The sequence below is a fragment of the Mus pahari genome, chromosome 6, assembly GCF_900095145.1.
Source record: "Mus pahari chromosome 6, PAHARI_EIJ_v1.1, whole genome shotgun sequence".
In the NCBI taxonomy this organism is placed as follows: Eukaryota; Metazoa; Chordata; class Mammalia; order Rodentia; family Muridae; genus Mus; species Mus pahari.
The window spans coordinates 52,088,649-52,114,655 of record NC_034595.1 but is presented as its reverse complement, the minus strand read 5'-3'; the positions used below and the strand labels follow the sequence as shown (position 1 = coordinate 52,114,655).

At 44.5% G+C, this 26,007-nt stretch overlaps 1 protein-coding gene across 2 annotated transcripts in view; it reads right to left on the bottom strand.

Moving 5' to 3' along the window:
- Positions 1-26,007, bottom strand: part of Raver2 (ribonucleoprotein, PTB binding 2) — a 79,927-nt gene that overhangs the window by 19,017 nt on the left and 34,903 nt on the right. For both annotated transcript variants that reach the window (XM_021200164.2, XM_029540109.1), the window contains exons 3-6: positions 24,283-24,752; positions 21,836-22,027; positions 6,512-6,638; positions 524-606 (exon numbers count right to left, since the gene is read on the bottom strand). In XM_021200164.2, the coding sequence (XP_021055823.1) occupies positions 524-606; positions 6,512-6,638; positions 21,836-22,027; positions 24,283-24,752 (872 nt within the window). The remainder of the gene's footprint in view (positions 1-523; positions 607-6,511; positions 6,639-21,835; positions 22,028-24,282; positions 24,753-26,007) is intronic.

Here is a 26,007-nt window from a genome sequence, read left to right as displayed (position 1 = left end):
CAGGAGTTGGCAGGTTGATCTATCTGTGCTGCTGTCACTGGCAGGATTATGCACACTCCTCTTATGACTATATGCAGCTATCATAACGATGTTCTTGGCCAGCTCTACCTGCACAGGTCTACCATTCTCAGGAGGCTGAGGCAGGAAGATGCCAAGTTCAATGGTTTACCCACCTACAATATGAGTTCAAGGCCAGCCTTAGCAACTACAGCAAGACTATCAAAATCAAAAGAAAGCTGGGGGTGCAGGTCAGCAGTAGGGCACCTGCCAGCATCAATAAACTCTAGAACAATCCCTAGACAGCAAAGGGTGGAAGGCAGGCAGGATATTTTTTTAAAGGCAAAATGCTCAATTAACTTCTTAATGAAGTCTGGCACACTGGTAAATTCCAGCCCTTGGGGGATGGAGGCAGGAGAATTAGAAAGTCAAGGTCATCCTGAGCTCCATACAATTCTGTCTTGAGGGGTGGGGAGAGACGGAAGTGTTCACTCCAAATCATCAGTCCCCAGCACCAGGTACACACCTGCTGTGTTTTACTGAAGTGTAAGATCGCGGAGGGGAGGGATGGACTCAGTAGGTGAGATAAGCTGGGGCCGACTCCAAGAGCTGTGGAGAAGATCAGTCAGTCAACAGAAAACCATAACCAAGTGACTTCAATTCAAAATTCATGTTCCAAAAACATTTCTTTTACACCCTTTAACCTGCACAGGAAGTTTCAGCATCTCCTGGCAATTCAATCCTGGAATTTGCTTTAGAATTCCAGCACTTTCTGTCTTTTAGTGTCAAGCGCCAAACACAGGCTTGCCCGCCTCTAACACTCGCACTCCTGCACGGCTTGCCTCACCTGCTGGCGACAGAGGCCTTGGCTGCCGCTCAGTGTCTCTTTATGCTATGTGTGGGTGTTTTGCCTGCACATATGTATATGCACCATGTGAGTGACTGATGCCCAAGAAGATCAGAAGAGGGTGTGGGATCCCCTGGGGCATGGAGTTACCACCATGCGGGTGTTGGGAACCAAACCTTGGTCCTCAGCAAGAATAAGTGCTCTTAATCAGTGAGCTATTTCTTCAGCCTTCTTTGTGTCACGAGTTTGGGAGATTTTTATCAGAAGGAAGGGCAAGGGTAAAGATGCAACCCTCATCTTTAAAAACCTTGTGGAAAATCCTTTAGAGAAGATAACATATGCACAGAAATTCTTACATCATAAAACTAAAAAGATGCAACATGACTACACAACAGGACATGGTGGTGTCTTTAGTTCTAGCACTTGGGCGGCAGAGCCAGGCAGATAGCTGTGAGTTTGAGGCTAGCCTTGTCTACCCAGCAAGTTCCATGCCAGCCAGGAAGAACACAGTGAGACTTCGTCTCCAAAGAAACAAACTGTACCTAGAGATAAGAGGAATGAAGGGTAACTACACTCTGAAGTCTGAGTCCAAGTACCCTTACATTTCAGAAGCGATATGTTCAGAATAGATACTATACAGAGAATAAAGAACCATGAAATAGAAAACAGAGGATTAATTTCACTTAATTATAATTATGGAAAAAATGGTATCTACTATTGCAATATATCACAGAGTAGCATTCACAAAAGGTCACAGTAGGGCTAGAGAGATGGCTCATGCTAAAAAGCACCAGCTGCTCTTCCAGAGGTCCTGAGTTCAATTCCCAGCACCCACATGGTAGCTCACGACCATCTGTGATGGGATCTGACGTCCTCTTCTGGTCTGCAGGTATACTTCCATATAGAGCACTCATATACATAAATAAATCTCTTTTTTTTTAAAAAAAAATCAAACAACTGAAAGGGTTATTATATCTTTTCATAATGTGCAGGGAACAGAACAAACACTAAGGCATGCCTGTGTTCCCAGTTAGGTAGAGTCCCCATCTCAAAACAAAATGCCACCCAGTAAACACACCAAGCTAACATATGCCTGCTCACTCTACAGAAAGGCTCAGTTAAAAAGTATTCTTTACAGCATGTGAGCCCGTGTGCTGATCCAACTGCAGTCTACAACCTACATGTGCATCAACCTCATGACTCAAGTCTCCAAGCCATATTAAAGGTACAGATGTAAATAAAGACAACGCCTCACTGCATTTTACCTCGACTTGGAAAGGACATGATTCCCTAGCAACTACTGACTGTCCAAGAAAATACAAAAGTGGAGTTTGGATAATTCTCTAGCTGACACAGGCTCACTGACTGACATACAGAGGTATTCTTCTTCCCCCACCAACCCAAATAAAGCCAGGAAATAATTTCTCCATCAATGTAAATATTAAAACATCTTAATATAGAGACAATAACAAACATAAAAGACAAAAAAAACCATACTCCTGGGACTGGAGAGGTGGCTCAGGAATGAAGAACACAGTGCATTTGCAGAGGACCAGAGTTTGGTTCCCAGCACCCACGTCAGGTGGCTCACAGCTGCTGTAACTCCACCCTACATGTATAGTTCCCGATCCCCTATGCAAATAATTTTAAAATTAAAAAATAAAAACTAAAAAAAAAAAACAAAACCAAACCCATATTCCTAATGACTACAAATCGACACAAACATAAAACTGGAGTGGAGAGATAGAAATAATAGTGGGCGAATTACTAAAGATGTCCACAATCCAAAGGTGTGGATGATGTTTCCCTTACAGATCCAAGAGCACAGTGTGCATCTTTAAACATGAATGCAATCTTGGACTGCATCATGAGAAATCATGTGATCACCAGAATGAAGGACTACTGCAAACTGTGCCAATGACACCAGCCTACAGGAGGGTGTCATGTCTAGGGACACCATGTTTAAGGACAATCCAGAAAATGTACATGTAATACATTTTGGGGGGATTGTTTTCCACCCAGAAAAACTCCTATTAAAGTTCTAACCCCTAAAAAGACCCTGCATGGCTGGGAAAAGGGGCTCCCAGAAGCAGTGAGTTATTAATAAAACCCTCAGTGCCAAGGGTAAGGAACCCCTTTGTGCTAGGTAGGGATTTGGGTATTTTGGTTTTGTTGTTTTTTGGGGGGTTTTTTGTCTTGTCATCTAGACACATACTACCATCATCTGGGAAGACAGAATCTCAACTGAGAAAATGCTTCCATAGACTATCTTAAGGACATGCCTGTGGGGGCATTTTCTTGATCGAGGATTGATGTGGGCAGGCCCAACCCAGTGTGGGTGATGACATCCCTGGGCAGGTCCTGGGTGGTAGGAAGAAGCAAGCTGAGTAAGACATCTGCTCTGTGGACCACACCTTAGCTCCTGCTTGGGTTCCCACCCTGTCTTCCCTCAGTGATCAACTGTGAGTGGGACCTGTAACCCTGTCCTCCCTAAGCTGCTTTCGGTCACTGTTTAGCCTGACAAATAGAAACCACACTATACATGCTACATAGCCTGGAGTCATGATATAAACAAGAAAACCAAGCTGGAACCGAGCTGGAACCTCGTCCCTGCTGCAAGGTAAGTGCACTTGGGCAACGGGTACACTCCTGTTATGGGGGTTGCCAACAGTTCTCTGATTGGACCTGAGACTTGATGCACGGGAGGGAATCCATGCCTGATACTACAAACCCATGACCAGGGAGGTGAGGAGCCCTAGAATAGGAGCCAGGTGCTGCTTTTTAGCAAATGTGTCAGGCTACCTGTGGGGCATTGGGCTATGCACAGACAGGCTGATCTCCAGTTGAGCTGAAGTTTGAACCCCGGAAATGGTGATAATTCACCTACATGACACGGTAGGCCTTCCCTCATGCTCCTGGAACTCTGGCTCCTGCCTAAGTTACCGACCCCCCCCCCCAGTCCCCACAAGAGAAACATGGCTAGAAGTCATGTAGGCAATGGTCCAAGCTTCTGACCTTCAGGCTAAACTCCTCTCCTCTCTTTTCTCTCCCTCTCACTCTATTTCTTTCTAGCCTTTCCTTCCCCCCCTCTCTCTCCTACCTTCTCTCTTTTCCCCTGCCTTTCTACAATAAAGTTCTAAAACCATAGACAGTCTCTGCTCATCAAAGCCCACTGTACTTGGAGGATGGGACAGGCTTTCTCATAATGAGCTGTTTCTAATCTCCCAATGGAAGGCCTTCCCATGCTCCATTCAAGATCCGCTGCGCTCACTCTCGCAGGTGTTGGGAGCCTCTTCCCTCATCCCTCTCTCCCATAACCCCAGTGGCTTTAGCAAAGTAGCTCTGGGACTCCCAGGTAGGGCTGCCCCTTGCCACCACCACCACCCCCCCAAGAGTGGGTCAGAGGCTTAGATGCCCACCTGGGGCTGAGTGGAAAGTAGATAGCAGCCCTCCCATGCCTGACAGACCAGAGAATAGGTGATGCTCTGGCGGGGTGTGGGTCTTCCCTGCCCCCTCTTCCCCAGGGCCCCCTTCTTTAGTTCCCAACAGCTACCCTCTAAACATTTATGCCCTGGATCGATAGAAACGTGCTGCTCTCAGCTGTCGTTAGAGAGGCCCCTTTCACGTGAACAGTGATGGATGCATCGTGGAGACGTATGGCCTCACAAAGTGTTGACAGTTTATGACTAATCAGCCCTAAAAATGGCATTTATACCATCCCCTCTAAGGCTCAGGGAGCATTGTGGGGAAAGGACCTAAGAGCAGGAAGACAGAAAAGGGCTGTGACATGTCACCCCCTGGGTAAGACACAGCCATGACAATCACTGACTCACAGCAGCTGTAGGTGTCTGAGCTGGGCTGGCATGAGAACAGGCCCACCAACAGTCAGCCATAGACAGGCTCAGGAGGCCCTCCCTACCCCTCTGGGGTGGTCTGAATATGCTTGGCCCAGAGAGTGGCACTATTAGGAGGTGTAGAGGACCAATAATAGTAACAACTATTATTGTTGGAGGAGGTGTGGCCTTGTTGGAGGAAGTGTGTCAGTGTGTCACTGTAGAGGTGGGCTTTGAGACACTCCTCCTAGCTGCCTGAGGACAGTCTTCTGTCTGCCTTTGCATGAGGATGTAGAAGTCTCAGCAACTCCAGCCCCACATCTGCCTGAACGCTGCCATGTTCCTGCCTTGATGATAACAGACTGAACCTCTGAACTTGTAAGCCAGCCCCAATTAAATGTCCTTTATAAGAGTTGCCTTGGTCATGGTATCTGCTCACAGCAGTAAAGCCCTAACTAAGCCACCCTCATTGCTGGATCACTGGGTATTAATCGGTTTGGAAATGAGATTTCCTGTCCTCAGCAATGGACTCACTGGTTGGTTACCCCACCAGGCTCAAATGGATAGTTTCAATGCAATGGTTCATGGTGGCCTGATTAAACAGGTCATAAAATAAAACAAAAAGTCATGAGCTTGGGAAAGGGACTGGTGGGGATGGGGGTGGGTGACAGATGAGAAGGATGTTAAAGAAAGCAGAAAGTAACCAGGATACTTTGTATACATGTGTGAAATTGTCAGGAATGACATTTTTTTAAAATCCCCACCCCAATGACATGCTGCCATGCCATGGCCTGACTGCACAAGGAATCCTCACACGCGTGTTTTCCTTTTGCCTATTCCTGCTAGATCCGTTCTGGTAAAATTATAATCATAATTATGTCGCTTCCTGAATTCTAGAAGACATTCCAGAAGATTACCAAACTGAAGGGTCCTGGTGACTCCCAAATTTGTATAGCTGGTTGGTCAGAGGTTCAGAAAGCCCAGAGAATCCTTAACTTGTAGCCTGAGTCTAGCAGCCACCAGAGGACTGCACCCTTAACTTGTGGGTCCACCCAGAGGACTGCACCCTTAACTTGTGGTTCCACCCACAGAACTGCACCCTTAACTTGTGGGTCTACCCAGAGGACTGCACCCTTAACTTGTGGGTCTGTGTTGCTTAGCATGGGAGTGGACTTCAGGCCAGTTGGGACTGAACTGGAATAAACAGGATGCTTAGACTAAATATATTTATCCTAAACTTTAGCATTGAATACAGGCATCATTTCCTCATAATACTAACACAGAAATCGTGTGTATATAAAGCTGTTTCAGAAGGAAATACAGGAAGAAGAAAAGCAAATAGCTTGGTAGTCAGCATACAGCGATAACAAAGATCTGTGTAATCAGAGGACGGTGGCAAAGGGAAACTACTTTGTTCTTTAGGACAGAGAAAAATGGAGATGAAACAGATTTACATATTCAACAAGGTAAGTCTACCAGAACAATTACAGAGAAAGGTCCCATGCTCTTGGTTCATCCATGCCACAGCATGGTGGTGTGTGCCTTATTTCTGGGTTTAGAAGTTCTCGGCAACAAAGAGTTAAACTGAAGGTTTAACACTTAACATTTACTAATGGTACACAGAAAATGGAACCACAAGACTAGATTATACCCGCCCAACAGCCAAGAGGAAGTACCATCTCACGTAACTGATCAATGATCATCAATAGTTCTAGAGAGGTGCTATACAAGCTTAAGAGCATTTTAACCCACCGTGCATTTTTTACATCTCACATCCGATGCAGCTCGAGCAACCTACGTGAGTCTGAGCTCAAGGAGGATGCACGGTGCTCACCTGGCTTCACGGCTCGTCCACATAGCTGGGGCTGCAGAAGAACTTGTAACATGGCAGGATTGTTTAAACTTTTCATAATCTGTACCGGATTGGGTTCTGGCAGTAATCCCTTTTGATTACTGTGCATCTTCAGCGTGGACAGAAACAAACAGCAGAAGCGTTAAGTGCAAAACAGACAAAGTCCAAAGGCGTTCCTCCGACAAACTCTCACCTAAGACTTATTTCCTGACAAACACAACTTGCTTTCTATCGTGCACTTATGAGTGCTTCCTACCACACCGCATGTTCTATATTACCCGTGACCAGTGGTTCTCATCTGACACCTGTCTAATGCCAACCGGCTTCAAATACACTAACAGTTTAATATCCCAAGTCTCATTAAAACACACACACACACACACACACACAAGACAATGCCAAGGAGAGATGGATTTCCTGGCAAAGTGTTAACTTACCGACACAACACTAGAACCCCACATTACAGGAAGCCTTCCTAGACTGTTGGTGGATCCAACGTGGGAGAACATATCTTGACTTTCAAACATAATTTTCCTCTCCTGAAAGTTTATTTCATTCACTTAATCCTCTACAGTAAAATGAAGATGAACTAAGCTACCCAGCTATCTAAAAATGTGAATTACCCTTTAGTTTTAAAAAGCATTCTGAGAGCTGGTGAGATGGCTCTTTGGATAAAGCACTTGTCACATAAGTGAGGACTAGGGTTCAGAGCCCCCAGAACCTGAGGGGAAAAAGCTGGGTGTAGGGGCAGAGAGATGGCTTAGCAGATAATGGTGTTTGCAGCCAAGCCTAGCAACCTGAGTTTGGATCCCAGGACCCACATGGTAGGACAGGACAGCTCATCAAAATTGTCTTCTAACTTCTGTAATACACAGTGGCATGTACAGGCCCCATTACACACACACACACACACACACACACACTCTCTCTCTCTCTCTCTCTCTCTCTCTCTCTCTCTCTCTCTCTCCATATGCAGATCTTCATTCACACATACATATGTATGTGTATATATATATATATATATATACACACACACACACACACACACACACACACACACACACACACACATCTAGCCACAAGAAAAAGGAGAACTGGCAGGGATAGTTATGTCTCTTTCCTAACCCAGAGTCTATAAAATTGAGAAGGAAAGAAATAAGGACTCAAGAAACAGGGCGCTGGCAAGAAGCTCCGTCTAGATAGGAAGTGTGTGGGCAGACATGTACAGAGAGCAAGAAAGCCTGGGTCCACGAGAGAGCTTGGGGAGGGCTTTGGCAGGTGGCACTGCACAGCCATCTTCACCATTCCTTCAGGGAGCTGGGCTCTCCCGGCAGCACAGGCTGTATAGAAAAAGAGCAGCATGTGCCCCTGGTGCCTCAGAAACAAAGAATTAGCACCTGGTGGAGGGCACGGACCAGACGGTGTGGGTGTGGGCTGAAGTGGGTCACAGACCTCCTCCATTCTGTCTAGCAGCATCCGCAGCCCCTCACACCCACAGCTACAGTGAGGCATCACACTGAGGAAACTAGCAAACAGGGCTGGGCGCGAGGTACAGATGCCCTGTGGGGCGGCATCCAGTGTGGTGGGGGAAGCCCAGAGAGGACAGCGGGCCGAGAGGACAGCGGGCTGGAGCTCTCCCGGCCTGTCTTCCCTAAACCCTAACAAGCCCAGGCTTCCCCTCTAGTCTTCCCATCATCCCTTTCTCTATCAAATTCTTATGTCCGATGTATGTATGTGTATGTGGAGGCTTTGGAGCAGCACACCACTCTACCACTGAGATAAACATCGACCCCTTCACTAACCTCTAAACGCTGGCATACAGGGAGCTGACAGCACTGTCCCCCCCCAAATTATGTATTCCAAGAAAACAATAACTTGACATCAGGGACTAGAGCCACTCAAACAAAGGCAACGGGCAGGACAGCGTGTGACAGAGAAAGCGGAGGTAAGGGACAGGAAACTAAGATCACACACCAAACATGACAGATGTCCCCAAGATAGATAAGCAGCCTTAAAAAGGATGGAGGACTTTTTTTTTTTAACTAGTAACATGAGCAGGGGCGCTCAGTTCTAAAGGCCCAGTGGGAAGTGCTAGCTTGAAAAACAAACATAAAGAGAAAAGTCAGCCTTTGCTAACTATAAATAGCACTGCTGCAAATGTGTCACACGGACTAGATCCCCAACCCTCAAAAGCAAGCTCATAAACCGGCATGGGTGTCCCTATTCTATAGATAAAGGTTTCAGAAACTCACAGAGCGTTCCACTGAACCTGTAGTCTGTGCTTTAGCAGGCGCGTTAAATGGTGAAACGAGCTTGATTCAAAAGAAACCAGTGATCTAAACGAGCAGGTTAAAGAAAGAAAAGATGCAAACAAAGTTAATAAGAGCAAAATTAGTAAGGGCAAGGTTAGGGTGACAGCAGCAGCAAGGTGACAGGCACCAGGGATCAGGGACCAGGGACCACAGGCCAGGGGCCAGGGACCACAGGCCAGGGGCATCTTTGGAAGATAGCTGAGAACTGCACCTTATTAAAAAGGGCCTAAGGAGCACAGAAACGACGATCAGCCACTAGGGTCTCAAGTGTGTGGCCAAAGAAGACATACACTACTCAGAGCCATCATAAAATTTATAAACACCAAAGCAAAATTTGAAAAAAAAAATTAGAGAAAAAAAAAAACAACAACAACAACAACGCCATGAAAAGCTTCCAGGGAGAACACATCCTCCAGGGAACAGGGAGTCAACTGTGAACACTAGACAAGGGAGATGACAAACCAATACTAACCAAGTGCTAAGGGAAAACCCTCTCTAGGTTGATCTGTATACTCAGGGGGGCTAGTGCTCAAGTGTGAGAAAGGCGGAAACTGTTCCCAACTGCCCACTCTGCAAAGCTCTTACCACATGAATAGCCTCATTCAAATCTCTCTGGGAGGAAATGTTGCAGTCAGAAAAATACAAGACAGTGTTAGGTGACATATGGAAGGTAAAGTATCCTATCATAACTTTGTAATAGCTAGGCCCATGAAGCTGGTAACATTCAGGGCAATTCTAAAGTAAGGAACTGGGAATAACTGTAAGGAGGAAACAATGGCATGGGGGAGAGGGCGGTGTGTGCGAGCCAAGTGGCAAGACAAGGTGCTAAGAAAGGATAGGGGAGTTATGAGTTAGGAACAATTACCAGCCGGAAGGAGAGAAAACAGCCTGGGAGGATGACTTACCCAGTAGATGCACTTGCCCCAAACCCCTGACGACCTGAGTTTAAACCCCAGGTCCTACATGAGTCAAATGCAGAGGCATGAATGTGCTTGTAAGGCAAACCCAGCATAGATGGGAGGTAGACACAGGAGACTCAGCCAGAATGTTCAGGCTACCTAGCCTAGAACACACAGCACAGTAAAGGAGGCTTGGTCTCAAAGCAAGGTGGAAGGAGAAATGACTTTGGAAAGAGTCGTCGACCTCTGACCTCCACTGCACACCGTGGCACAAGCGTGTGCTTGCTTCCCCAAGCCCACTCTTAAAAGATAAGGAGCTGGAGAGGTGACTAGCCGTTAAGAACATTGCTGCTGCTCTCCCAGAGGACCTGGACCAAGCCCTAGCACAAGGGCAGCTCACAACAGTCTGTAACTCTAGTTCCAGGGGACCTGATGCCCTCTTCTGGCCTCCATGAGCACTGCATGCATGTGGTGCACAGCCATATATCAGGCAAAACACCTATGGGCACACAATTTTTAAAAATGAAAAAAACCGCCAGTTGTTGTGGTACACACCTTCAATGCCAGCATTGAGGAGTCAGAAGCAGGCAGATCTCTAAGTTTTGGGTCAGCCTGGTCTAAATAGTGAGGTCCTGGATAGCGAGGGCTACATACTGAGACATCTCGAAACAAACAAACACAACAAAGAAAAGAAAAAGAAAAATTAATTGAAAGTTAAAATGCACAGCTGGCAAGCAGAAAACAGTTCCAATAGTTAGAAATATGGGGGGTGGGAAAGGCAAAACATTTAGTCAAAAGAAAGCATAAGGAACTAAGATACCTAAAAACCAACTGGACAAAAATCAGAACACACATTAAAAGTTCTTTCAAATAGATAGACATGGACTTCCATATTTGATTTTTTTTAAATTGTCAGCTATGAGACACACACACATACACACAAAGAAAGGCTGAGATGAAGGGATAGCAAATATAAGCCAAAGAAAGCTGACGAGGCCAGAAAGACACGTGACCTGATTAAAAACACTGTATTGCCAACAGACACCTATCAAGAACCCACTGTTAGATCTGGAGCAACAGCTGCAGAATGTGTAGAAATAGAAAAACTGACCATCATAAGGCAAAGTTTCTAGGACACTAACAGATGACAATGATAAAGAAATAAGGAAAAGAGAAAAGGTGGAGAGGTGGTGTATTCCTGCACATGTGTGTGCTTGACCATGACTTTAGAACACTCAGGCACAGTGCATGAGCCGTTTCCAAGCACGAACAGCACGCTCAAGAGAAACTGCCCACATAGCAAGACACAAAGCACACGCCATTACCTTATCTCCCGGTCAACAGCACAGATTAAGTTTTCAAATCATGAACAATTAGGACACCAACGGAAAAACAACTTTTGAAAATCTATGGCAATATGGCAGGCTAGAAGTTGACCATGTGAAGAAGAACTGTCAAGACAAGAAAAAGACAGGCTCTGAGCCAAAGAGAGAAACAATGTAAGAGTGTCAAGATGACAGAGCAGCTGAAGAGTGCAGAGAAACAGACAAGGGCACGAGAGGGAAGACAGCCATGCTGAACACAGCGTCAGCCCCATGGCTCCCAGCAGCAGGGACGAAGCAGAAACCTCACTCAACAGGTAAGACAGGAGGCCCAAATGAACCGAGAATGGCAGACCTACCGACGGGACAAGCCACGATAGTTATCCAAGCCTTAAATTCCAGCTGCCTGTCATGCCAAGAGTGACTTTGTAAGTGAGAGTGGTCCGGAGCAGAGAGAAGTTTCCCAAGTGTCACCTTGAGAGCTAATCTACTGCCTAAAACTGAGCAAGCCTAGGGTGCCGGGAAGAGTATAAATAAGGGAGCCTGAACCTCTCCTGCCACAGTTCCCAGATGGGGGACAGCCTGGAAGGCAGCTGTGGAGAGCAGAAGGCTGACAGGAAAGCATGGAATAGGCTATGTCATGGTCTGAACGTACAGAACAAACCATCAACCAACACTGCAACAACTGGCACCTTTTAAAAACTGACCAATGAGCACAATCCGAGCCAAGCATGAACTAAGGCAATATGGTAGCTTAGAAGCTGACCATGTGGAGAGCTGTCAAGATAAGAAAAAGACAGGCTGTACTCTAAAGAGAAAAACAATTCAAGAGTGCCAAGATCCAGGGATGTCATCCAGCAAGCCCTGCAGAGGGTATTTAAAGGAACCCTAAACACTGAAGAGGAAGAAAGCCTCAATCATGACAGTTCAGGAAAGGATACATTTCAAGAGAGAAGAAAGTGAGCAGAGTTAGGAAGGAACATCTCAGGCCCAACACAAGTAAACTAAACAAACTGCAATACTCACAGGGAGAAAGAAAAGAACAATAACAACCCAACCAACACAATTACATCCTCAACAATAACCTTGAGTGCAAGAAAATGGTCTCAACTCATCTTAAAGACATGCAGATTAACAACATTCAACTAGCTGTTGTCACCAAGAAACACACCTCCTTGGCAAAGATGCCAGTAGACCGAAGTCAAAGGCTGAAGCAAAAGAACTGGAAAATAAGCCAACAGTTGTTGGGTTGTCTGATAAACACACTGGAAGCCAAATAAAAATTGATGAAGAAGGCCATTATGAACTAATAAAAGTAACAATTCATGGAGAAAATTGAAAATACCCATGTATCAAACCCTGGGGCTCCCAAAGTCATTAAAGGTCAGATAGGGCCTGATACAGTAACTGTGTTATTTTAGTACCCCACTCTTTAGATAAGTCATTCAAACTGAAAAGTCAATGAAGAAATCTCAGAGTTCAACTACAGCACAGACCAAATGGACTTATCAAATCTATAGAACAGCCAAAGCTGCCGCCTTCTCAGCAGTCCATAGAGTGTTCTCTGAAACTGATCACATTCTGAGCCATAAAGCCACTGTCAACAAATAATAACCTCTTGTATCTTATAGTAAAAGAAGGCTAGAAATCAGTAGTAAGAAACATCACAGATGCTACACCAACACCTGGAGACTGGACATCTTGAACAAATGAGCCTGGTCAATGACAAAAATCAGGAAGAGAATTTTAAGTTTCTAAAAATAATAATAAAAACCTAGCTTTTGGGATACGGGTAGAAAAATGTATAGTTGTGAGTCTCTACATTTAAAATTAACAGATCAGACTAGACAGGATTATGTGCCTCAATGTCTTAGAAGAGAACGGAACAAGGCAAACCCCAAAGCAGACGTTCACAGGAATATGATCAGGGTAGAAATTAATGGATGAATTTCACTAATTAGGAGCTAAAGGAATGGCAGATAACAAAGAGTAGGTTTTTGAAAAAGTATGATTGGCAAATGCCAAGCCAAACTAATGAGAGGGAAAAGGCCCAAATTAGTACACCTAGAGGTAAAAATTTACAATTTCATTGTGAGTACAATGAAATACAGAGGATCATAAAGGAATATTTTTGAAGTTTACATTTAAAAACATAGAAAATACAGGAAATGTATAAATTCCTAGGAAAATCAGTGAGATATGCACAACAGAGAAAGAAAACTAAACAACAGGCTAAAGGAGTAATATAAAGCCTCCTAAGACAAAGCTACCATTAGATTGACTGCTCAAGTCCACCAGCCCAGCTGACACCAGTGCTCCTCAGTGCCCCATGAAACAGTGAGCAAGACCACTGCCTAAATCTCCTATAGTCATCACTAACTCGATACCAGAACCAAGGAAGGGGAAAACAACAGAAAGAAAATCCCTGACTCATTTCCCGAAGGAAAACAGCTATAAAAACTCTCAATAAAAAAAATCTGCAATCCAAATTCAAGAACGCATTAAGAATATCACACACCATGACAGAGCTGACTTCACTCCAGGGATGCAAGGATGGCTCAACATATGCAAATCCAGAAATATAATACAGCATGCATAAATATGCCTTAGAACAGAAATCACATCACAATTCATTGATACAGGAAAGGCCTCAGTCACAGGTCTGCATCCCAGTGATAAAAGCCCCGAAACTAGGGAAACAGGAGGAATGTGCTAAAACATAGTAGGGGCTAAGAAATCCGCAGTTGCTATACTAACCATTGAAAATCATCCAAGAGTGTTTCCTCTGAAACCGGGATACCAAGGTATCCACTCACTCTAAGGCAGAGTGCCCAAAGGCTTAGCTAAAGCAACAAAAGATACAAGTGATTCAAATATGAAAAGAAGGAGCTTAGATATCTTTATTTGCATGTACAGTTTCTATTCTTTAGGAGCCTCCAAATACCAGAGAGCTATATAAGTGCCTTTAGCAAAGTAGCAGGATACACAACATCCGTAACCTTAATGTATCAGTAACAAACTTGTCAAGACAGAAATCAGGAAATAACTGTTATTTAAAAATACCTTAAAAACACCCAGGGATAATCCTCGAGTTGAAACTGTAAGGTAACAGAGAAACTGAGGACACCAGGAGATACAGAGTCTTTCCACGCTCATGGACAAGCAGAATTCATTGTGTGAAAGTGAGCATGTTACCAGAAGCAGCCTACACATTCAGGGCTAGCCCCATCGAAATCCCCATGGCATTCTTCACAGAATTAGAGAAAAAAAATCACCATGAAATAAGGAAATAGAAAAGATGCTAAATGCCAAAGTGACCAGAAGCAGAAGCCATGGTGCTGGAGGCATCACAACAGCTCATCATAGTAACCAAAGCTACACAGTACTGGCATTAAACAAGCCATAAACCAAGACAAAGCGGACAATCCAGAGACTAACCCTGGGAGTTTCAGCCCCCTATCGCTGAGAAAGCTATTGAAAACATACGCAGAGAAAAAGACAGTTCCGTACAAATGGTGTTGGGAGAACTGGGTATCCACATGCAAAAGGATGAAGCTAGGTCCTTATCAATCAGCAAGCACAAAAATCAACTCAAAACTGATGAAAGACACTGTTAGGAGAAAAGAGAGAAGATATAGTATAGACATAGGAAAGAAGTTTCTGGGAAGGAATTAACAGAGGTCCCAGAATGGACAAGCCAGATTGCATTGAGTTCAAAAGCTCCTGCAAGACTAAGGAAATAACCAGGAGGGTGGTGGGATGTCACAGACTAAGGAAATAACCAGGAGAATGATGGGATGTCACAGACTAAGGAAATAACCAGGAGGGTGGTGGGATGTCACAGAATGGGGAAATGTTTCTAACAACACAGACAAGTGACATCTAGAATCTATAAAGAACTACAAAAATTACACAAACATACAACACACAATACTCAATGGGCTAACTGATTTGAATATACACTTATCAAAGAAAAAAATACAAATGACTGATAAGGTTTTTTAAGTGTTCAATATCCTTGGCTATTATATGTAAACTGAAATTGATGTGAGACTTTTGTCATTGCTGGTAAAGATGTAGGAGAAGAGAACCTCTCCTTAGTCACTACTGGGGCAGGGTGAACTGAGGAAGCCACACTGGACATCTATATAGAGAGGTTCCTCAAAACACTAAAAATGGAAGTAACGCACAGCCCAGGTATACCACTCCTGAGTGTACACCTGAAGAGCTCCAAGTCAGTACACCATTGAGATACCTGCATACCCATGCACACTGGCTTTTCTAGTCTCAATTGCTAAGTTATGACACAAACCTAGACATGCCAACAGATGGATGGATAAGGAAAGTGTGGTACATATATGTAATGGAACTTCAGTAAGTGTAGTGGCTATTCCTGGTTGTCAACTTGACTATATATGGAATGAACTACAATCCAGAATTGGAAGGCTCACCAGTGACCCCAATCTGGAGGCTGGGAGATAGAAGTTTCTGATCTGGATCTTGGTATGGAGATCTTGTGGCACAGTGGTGATTGAATCCAGAAGATTAAGACAGGGAGATCTCCGAGTTCAAGGTCATCTGGGATTAAAGGTGTGGTGGCACACACCTTTAATCTGGGCTACACCTTCTGCTGGAGACCATATAAGGACATTGGAAGAAGGGAGAGTGTGTCTCTGTCTCTGTCTCTGTCTCTCGCTCGCTCGCTCGCTCTTTCACCTGCTTGCCGAGTGGGACTGAACAGCTGTTAGATCCTTGGACTTCCATTCACAGCTACTACTGAACCATTGTTGGGAATTGGACTGCTGACTATAAGTCATCAATAAATTCCTTTACTATATAGAGACTATCTATAAGCTATGAAGAAAAATGAAATTATAACTATCAGGAAAATGGATGGAACTGGAGATGACTATGCTAAGCAAAATAAACTAGATTCAGACAAATATCACACATTTTCTTACATACAGAATCAAGATTTAAATATGTAAACATAGATACTTAAACATATAAATGACATAAAGATCAATAGGGTACTATGAGAGGGAGGAATATCTAAAGAGAGTGGGGTTAGGAAACAAAAGGACAATGGAACATATATACATGCATGGAGACACAGACACTACACAGGAGCTACACACACTACACACATACACCACACATACCACACTACACACACCACACACACCCTACACACACCACACACACACACACACACACACAGAAGAGTAACTATTTAGGGAGGAAGCAGAGCCAATCAGAAAAGAGGGCTCACGGGGGCAAATAAGAACGAAGTGTAATGGTATATGCATACAAAAATGTCTCAGATAGTTTCTTTCTATGCTACCTGAAAATCAAACAGGAGGCTGTATAGTTTAGTGGTTGAGCGCACTGGCTGCTCTCCCAGAGGATGGGGGATTGATTCCCACCCAGATGGTGGCTCACAAGTGCCTGGAACTCCATTTCCAGGGGATCTGACTCCCTCTTCTGGCCTCCCTGGGGACCAGGCAATGTACACGGGGCACATACATACAAGAGAACAAAACCTTCATATACATAAAGTGAAGTAAAATTGAAAATCCATACCTCAAGATTTGTGACCTATGAATATAATATTTGTTAAAAGGAAACCCATATTGTATTTTATTATTTATTATGTTTTTTTAGTTTTGTTTTTGTTTTTGTTTTTTGTTTTGTTTGTTTGTTTGTTTTTGAGACAGCCTTGTTCTATAGCTCTGGCTTGTTTGGAATTCACTATGTAGCCCAGGGTGGCCTTCACTCATGACAATCTCCTGTCCTCCTCAGTGCTGGCCTATAAATGTACTTAACATAAATAAGATTTTTAAAAGGGGACAGGGGCTAGAGAGATGGCTCAGCAGTGAAAGGCACTGATTGCTCTTCTAGTGGTCCTGAGTCCCAGCAACCACATGTTGGTTCACAACCATTTGTGATCTGATGCTTCTGGTGTGTCTGAAGACAGCTACAGAGTACTCATATAAATAAAATAAATAAATCTTTTAAGAAAAAGAGAAAGACAGAAGACTGGAGAGCTTGGGATGTAACTCAGTGGCAGGGTACCTACCCATCAGATATAAGACCCTAAGGGGCAAGTCCCAGCCCCGAACAAACCCAGAAAAGAAGAATTAAGCACTGACATCAAGAAAGATGGAGAAAACCCCCCCCCATCAACAAAAAGGGGAGAGTAAAACTGCAAAGCAGAAACGAGAAAAATATAAAGGTGAAGGCAGAAATGAACGAAAGAGGAGAATTTAGAAATGAAGAGAAAAACAAAAGCTGGTATTTTGAAAGGATAAAATAGAAAACGCTTTCCTAAAGCTGCTGAAGACAAACAGAAAACGCAAACCACACAGAAGAAAAATGGAGAAGGTGTGCAGCCCCTTAAAAAGCTAACTCGTTACAGTCTGATTATATCAAATGCTGAAAACGTAAACGGAAGGGATGATGCTGTGTGGCAGTCACAGGTCGCACAGAAAGCAAAGACGGAAACACAAATGGCCAGACAGAGCTCAGAGGTCATCAGCGAGTCCCCCTGGAGTGGGCCGCCTGGCTTCACGGAGGCATATTCAGCTTCTCAGAAGCATACAGCCTTACATTATACAGGTTGATCTTGAACCAGAGAGAAGGGGAGAGAGACGATGCTGAAGCCATCTAATGACATCTAATGACAGTAAGGTTAGTATTGTCTTAATTCCAAAATTAAGGTGTGACCATGTTTTCAAAATTAAGTGCCTGTCTTTTCTGAGCGCATTTCCAAAGTTATGTCCTACAAAAATATTATTAAATTAAATTGAACAATGGCTAGGCTGGGGGGCAGGGGTGACCAATAAGGGTTATAGCAAAAATGTGTAATGAGCAGAGAAAGTGGACCTCCACAGGAGGGGACAGTGCAGGGAGGGAGGAGGGGGAAAGGGGACAAAGAAAGAGTACTTCATGTTGGAGTATTTGGAATACTCTATGGAGGCTCTAGATTTAATCACACATGACTGAATGAGATGAAGGCAGAGGGGACCATGTGGAGACGCATAGAGGGGACATGATGTGTGTGTAGGGTAAGGTACAATGACATACATGTGTGAAAATGTCATAGCAAAACCAATTATTTTTACACTAAAAATCTGTAACTAAAAGGATCTATCCTTGTGATTTACCACCTGTGTGTTCATTTTCCCCTCAGCTTGATACAATCTGGAGTCTTCTGTGAAGAGGGGCCTCAAGTAAGAAAACACCTCCATCTCGCAGGCCTGTGGGCAAGTCTGTAGGGCATTTTCCTGATGAGTGACTTATGAGGGAGGGTCCAGCCCACTGTGGGCAGTGACCACCTCTGGGCTGGTATTCCTGTGTGGATAAGAAAGCAGGCTGAGCAGGCCACAGAGAGCAAGCCAGCAAGCAGCAGTATGCATGGCTTCCGCTTCAGTGCCTGCCTCCAGGTTCCCACTTTGGGTGCCTGCCCTGACTTCCCTTGGTGATGGACTGTAAGCAGCCCTTTCTTCTTCAAGTTCGCTTTTTGGTCATGGAGTTTATCACAACAACAGAAAGAAAAATAAGACATCATATCCGTCAACTAGATGATAAATCACATGTTTATCTGAATTGCTGCAGAAATACTTTGCTTGCTTATTTTTGTTTCTGTTTTTCAAACTTCAAATTTTAGTAACTTGGTAAAAAGGCACATACCAAGAGTCCATAAAAAGCACTATTCTTAACAACTTACTTTTAATATTTAAAAAAAAAAAATCAAAGTTTTCTCACTGTTCTTGCTACCTGGTTATGAAGGTCTACATGTTCAGTGTGCACCTAAAGGACAAGAAGGGGAGCCATGTAACCCAGTCTAAGGGGAAAGGGATCACACGTGTGCCCCCTGGATTAGAAGGGAAAAGGTGAATGGCATGGGGGCTGTGGAGGGAGTCGCCCTGATCACACAGGTGAAAAGGGACAGCTGTACTTGGGATGTTGATGAGGAAGGCCGGTGACAGTTTCTTTTATACCATATTTAGTTATTACAGGGAGCGTTAAGAGGAGAGCTATTGACTTAACATGACAGTAGAACACTGTCTCAATTCTTTCCTGTCACTGGAGGTACAGATTTACTGATCCACCAACACAGGCACCGAACTTACCATTAGAATAAGTAGTAACCCAGGTGACTGGAGTCCGTGAGGGGAAGAGAGAGAGAGAGAGCTGGATTCGGAACCCACTGATGCCAGCCTTCAAGGGCACAGTCGACTCGGCAAGACAGGAAAAAAGAATGGCTGGGCAGGATTTACAATCAAGAGGTTTTAAATATTGCAGAGATCCCACAATCCAACACTGCAGAGTACTTAACAGATCTGCACAGTAAGAAATTCCTGTTGGAGCTGCGAAGATGGCCTGGGCAATAAAGACCCTGTCATGTAAGCATGAGGACCAGAAAGGCTGGGACAATGGCACAGACCTGTAACCCCACTGCTGGGAGGGAGGAAGCCAGGGCCATCCTCACAGGTAGTCTAGCTCAGTAGGCAAGGTCTAGGTTCAGTGAGAGATCCTAATCTCAAAAAATAAGGTGGCAAGTGACTAAGGATTGTGGAAGACAGCTAATGTTGACCTTTGACCTCCACATGCATGCACACACGTGGACATGTCTGAACGCATATACATACACAGAAATCCCTTCATGAGCACACCTTACTGGAAGGATGAGGTGGACACTATATGCATGAGGTGGCAAGCAGGTGGAAGATTGGAAACTGGTGCCGAGGGGCCCCGTTGAAGTAACAGTAGCTGTAAAGCAGCTATCTAAGGTTCTCGATTAAGAAAAACACAAGGTATTTATGGCAGATGGGAAGGGGCTAGTTAAACAGGTAAAGCCAGGGAGAAGCAGAGGGGCCAGGAGACCCCCAGCTGGGGACACTGTCAGGAGCCCAACGTGGCCAAGAGGAGGCATGGCTCTTCTCGCAAACAGGGAAGGGACATTCTTTGCATCTCTGAGGACTTACATGATGGGCACAGAGTAAGTGCTTGTACATGCTGAAAAGGAAGGAAGGAAGCAGTGGGGGGAAGAAAGATGGATGCCTGACTCGAATACCCGATCTTCACAGGTACCCCATCCTCTCAGAGGCATGTAGGATGGCTGCAGAGAAAGCAGGAGAACAACAGATGACAGACAAGCTGAGACCTGTGGGGTCAGTGAAGCCATATGCTCCTCCTTTGCAGGGGCACCAAGCCACTCAGCCGGTTCACATCTAAGAAGACACAGTGCCCTGACTTTAGCAGTCAGGGACTAGACTGGTTGAGAATTGTAAACTCTGCAATTCCAATTGGGCGACACTACAAGATGAGCAGAGGAAACAAAACTCATGATGGCGAAGAAACATTTAAAGGAGTGACCTTTGTTTGAGAGAAAGAAGCCAAGGATGCTAACTCTGGAAACAGACAAAGGATCCAGGGTCAGAGGTGAACTCTGAGTAAGGAGGGATGGGAGGGCACCAGCTGCCCCGCACCCAGGCACCTTCTCTGCCTCCCTGGCTCATCTCCACACTTCTTAGGGCCGACTTTTCACTGACACGCCTTGGCTGTCACCTGTAGCGCTCTTGTGTATATATCTTGCGAGTTCCCCGTGTCACGTTCAATCTGAGTCCTCTGACTACGCCATACCCTTACTTTAGCATCAACCTACCACCTGCTATACGTCACCACACACAACCTGACCACCTCCCTCTCTCCAAACATTTAATCCAGCTCAGCCGACAGTGACTACCAGCCCGCCTGTGTAGGGTCACCAGATTTAATGAAGAACACGGGATGTTCAGTGAAACTTGGAGTTCAGATAAACGATAAATAATTTTAATAGGACTATGTCTCACGAAATCTGGGTTCCCTTGGCAATCCCGTTCCCCACCCCCATCAACACGTGTCAGCCCCTCACCCGTTCCTTAATGCCACACTCAAATGTCATCTTCAGCATGGAGTGTGTTCTGATTCTCTCAAACAGAGCATCCATCCCTTCCTTCATTGAACCATCAACTCTGTTCTGTGCTGAGGTGAAAATTGTGAAGACATAGTCTGTATATCTAAGGGACCCTCCAGCTAGAGGAAGTCACAGAAAAGAGGTGGACATCTTCCTCAGCTTGGAAGCTGGGGATCTGCATTACTGTGGGGATCTGCGTTATGACCGCTTCTAGGGGAAACTAGCATGTAACCTGAAACTTAAAGCTCACAGTGACTAAAATGTTTGCTGAAATTCTTTCAAAACTTACTGTGGATAGGGGCAGGGAAGATAACGTAAGCACCTGTGGTGTAAAGACCAAAGCTTGGGTCTCAGAACCCACGTGAATGCCGGGCAGATGTGACTGCCGACTGGAATCCCAGCCCTTGGGAAGCAGACAGGGAGCCCCAGAGCAGGCTGGCTTGCTAGACTTGCTGGGATCGGTGAGCTCTGGATTGCCTTGCCTCCACAAATAAAGTGGACAGCGATCCAGAAAACCCTGACACAACCCTGGGCTTCCACACATAAACACATCCATTACCTGCACATCTGAACACCAATTACTCAAGACAACGACATACATTTTCATAAATTCCCTCTCGCTCCCTCAACTTCTGGCTTAGTTTGACTTATACGACCTAGCCAGCTTAAAAAAAATACACTTATTATTTAAAAAACATGAACATCTTCTTTCCATCTTCATGGACACTGCAACAGCCCAGGGAATGGCTGCTAACTGTAACTAGACTTGGGAGGCTAAGGTAGGCTCCAGGTTGTCTAAGCTAGCCACTCACCGCGCGCTGAGCCGCTATGAGGACTGCTAGAGTGCTTCGCCCTGGTGCTCCTGGGGCGCAGAAGGACAGTTGAACTTGGCTCCCCTTGATGGTGATGCCATCTGCCACCTGCTGAACCTCTTCAGCATGCTCCGCAGTGCTATATTCAACCACTGCAAAGCCACCACCGTGACTTCCTTCATCCTGTGCAAGCTGATACCACATGGCACGTTAAAAAAAGAGATCCTGAGATTGATTTATGATCATTTGTTTACAAGTAATTATTTCCAACTTCAACAGCTAGGCCCTCAGTCTGTACTGGTGATATTAAATTTCTTCTCCAACTGGCTTAGACACAGTTGTTCTCGAAGATAAAGATTTCAATTCTTTTTTTTTTTTTTCATCTTCTAATTTAACAGTCAGTAGTCTCCTACTTATTAAGAAATATATACACAATTAGCAATTAATAGAAAAGGATATTTAAGTAATTAAATTAACACTTTCTTCAAAATATGACACCAGATTCATGGGTAATGAAACACTGATTATTTATATACCAGTGAAAAATGGTGTTATCAAATATAGACATGTCGAAGGAGCCACAGTCATGTTCTATTTCAACATATTAAGCAAACCCCAGGAGTCTGGTCAAACTAAAAAATAAACTGTATTTATGAAACTCATGCCTAGGTATATACTCCATCACTGGCGGCACACAGCCTTCCCTTTCGAGTGTGGGCTAACGAGCTGCCACACAGGGACCTGGGATCTACTTCTGCAACCCACCTGCAGGAGTGAACAGGATGACAGTAAAGTCCTGGGTCTACAGACTTGCATGGAGGACAGAGGGAAGAAGGAATACATCACTACCACACAGTTCTGAGATTCAAATACATCTTACACACTCCATGGTGACAGAAGTGACAAAAATCAAGCCCGCGTCTTTGAGAAGTCACAAACACACAGTCCTAGTATGCGGTTTTTATAGTTCATGTTAATATTACAAATAAATACTTGATGAATCCTTGACAGTATTTTTGTATCTTTATTTTAAAAGCTTAACTTTTGCCAGGTGGTGGTAATGCATGCCTTTAATTCCAGCACTTGGGAGACAGAGGCAGATGAACCTCTGTGAGCTCCAAGTCATCCAGTGCTACACAGAGAAACCCTATCTCAAAAACTAACCAACCAACCAAAAAAAACAAAGACCTTAACTTTTACTTCATTGGTAGAGTTAGGCCAAGTTTCCATTTTTCTCCCCTTCAAGATTTTTTTTCTCCTTTAAACTGTCCTAAATTGTATTTTTCTCCAAAAAGTTTTTTCCAAATGTGTAGGGCAAAAGAAAAATACCTACCTCTTCCAAGTATTCCTCTAAGAACTCAATTCCTCCTATAATTGAAACCAGACCTTCAGATCAGAGCTGCTGAAGCCAGCTGTCCCTCTGGTCCCTTAACTGCAAGAGAGTGTGTCTCCAGTGCACTCTCTGATAGCTTACCAGGGACAAGAACCTGAACGTGACAGGCCCATGGGTAAGGAGCTATAGAGATGCCAACTTAATATACTTCTGAAGCTTTAAAACCACTTCTATAGTTGTTTGAGTGGAATGACATTCACTCTCACCTAAAGCATTCCACCCGAGGGCTTCCTAAACACATCTCTTTAAAACCACATCAGCAGGGATGGAGTAGACATTCGGCTCAATATCAGAACTACACAATGAAGTTCCCATTCTTTTGAAGCATTTGAGCAGGAGCTAAGGATCACTCATTGGAACAGTAGAAACAGAGTTCACCGCCGAACAGCTAGACAAGGTGATGTGTAAGGTTTCCACTGATTCTTGGGCTCAGAGCTCAGATGCATGGCTCTGCCCCTCATATGAGCTCTAAAGACCTCTGATAAGCAATGGAGAAGGAAGGACAGACACAGGATGACAGCATTATGTAACTCTTAGTATTCAACAGTATCAGGACATCACTAGATCAATCTGCTTCTAGTAACTGAGCAGGCTGGGTCATAGGTTTGTCACAAAATATTCTAATTTTATACACCCCTTCCTCAGGACCCTCACCCAAGCCAAGGCTGGACCCTGGCAGCGAAGCACTGAGATACAGTACTCTACTCTACATTTCTGATATAACCTAGCACTGGCCTAGCCCAGAGCCAGTGGTGAACTTGACTTAGAGGAAAGAATGGGTTAAGGGGTGAATAGCTGAACAAGTGAGTAGACTGAGAAGGGGAGCAAGCATTAGCTTTGCTCTGACGTAGTGAACCAAAGCAACCGAGTTTGGCCCATCAACAGAAGGGAACAACTTAAAATCTCCTTGGAGTCCTCATTACAAAGCAGAGCAGAATCAAAACTGCCACTGTGACTTGGATAAGTCACATTAACAGGATATGGATACAGGCATCGATCAGATACCAATGCAGGTACTCTTAAGTATCTCAAATCAGCTCTTAGAAATACATACCTGGCAAAACACAGGTTTATGGATACTGGAAAAAAGTTGCAAGAGCTCTTCTGAATCACTGTAGTCACTGGGGAGTTTATCTATGCAAAGGCACTTAGAATGGATGAGCTCCGAGGCCAAGAGATTAACATCCATCCACTGTGCGAAGAGCGCCGAGGCTCCCATCTGCCTGCCCAGTAGCTCCAGTCTGGCCTTGGCAGCAAAGTCCTTCTTCATGTACTCCACAAACCCGTAGCCTTTGGAGTGGCCAGTAACTTCGCTGTAGACCAAAAAACACCTCTCGATGTTGCCATAGGCACGGACGAGTTCTTCAAACTCTTCTAAGGTGAAGGAGACGGGCAGGTTGGTGATGCACAAGAGCGCGTCTGTGGGCTGCAGCTGCACTGTCAACTCTCTGCCTCGGAAAGAAAACTGATGAAACCTCTGAATCGCACTCTGCGCTTGCTCCCCATTCAATAAGGTAACAAAAGCTGCAAGACAACAGAGGGACCAGCAAGGTCTGAAGTCAGTGCTTTCATAGTCTTCTGCTGTGACCCACGGTAAGAAATACACCTTATACCTAAGACGGTCTATACAGATCTTCTTCTGAAGCAAACTCATCACAAAATATACCCTATTATGTGTAATGTCCCCTCCCACCCGCGTTCCACTTTTTGAGACAGAGTCTCACCATCTAGCTCGTCTTGGCCTGGAACTCACTACACAGACCAAGCTAACTTCAAATTCAGAGATCCAGTTGCCTCTGCCTTCAGAGTGCACCAAGCCTGACCTGCAATACACGCTTGATATTCTGTGTGTGTGTGTGTGTTGCACATGTATGTGTGCAGATTGTAGGTAGTCAGGCATGTGAGTGGCGAGAGGAGGGCATCAGTGTCCTCTACCACTCTCTACCTAATCCCTTTGAGGTGGACTTGGTCCCCTCAACCCAGAGCTCTTGTTTTCTCAGCAGAGTTGCAGCCAGCAAGGTTACTATAACCCTCTACTCCTGGTCAGTCCTACTCAGAGATGCCCTTACGGGAGCATAGGAGACATGCCTGGCTTTAGTGGGTGCTGAGATTCAAACTCAGGTCCTTGTGATGGTTCAGAACACATTCTTAACCACTGAGTCATCCCTCCACCCTGATTTTTCAATTCTATTTTACTTTTTTTTTCTTCTTTTTTTAATGCTGATGCTCCAATTTACCAATTTCATGGCCAGTTGCTCAAATGAAAAGTTTGGTAATTAGGAATTTTACTATAAGCGCCACCCTATCCTGAGAGATTTTGTTTGTGGTAGCATTTTCTAACACACAAATCTGAACCAATTCAAAAACAATATAAAATTTTATGAAGCCTTTATAAAAATCCTTAATGAAGTTAAAATGCGGTTACAAGGCCTTTCCCCCCAGAAAGATCTCAAAGACCTGAAAAACTGAAAGTCCAGCAAAAGATGCCAAAATGCCTGAAGGGAACCAGTTTTTCTGCATCCTTTTCATATCACTAAGATCAATTAAGACAGTGACTTGGCTCTGCAATGCCAACGCTGATGAGTGAGTTCATCCTAGGACCCAGATAGTAAAAGAAGAGACTGTAGACAACTGCTACAACTGTCCTTGGCCACATGTGCACGGGTGCGAGTACACATACATACATACACACACACACACACAAAATTGGTTTAACTTTTTTAAAGAGATAATAATAGAATCAAATTGGCTAGCTTCAAAGAACCCACGAGTGTATATA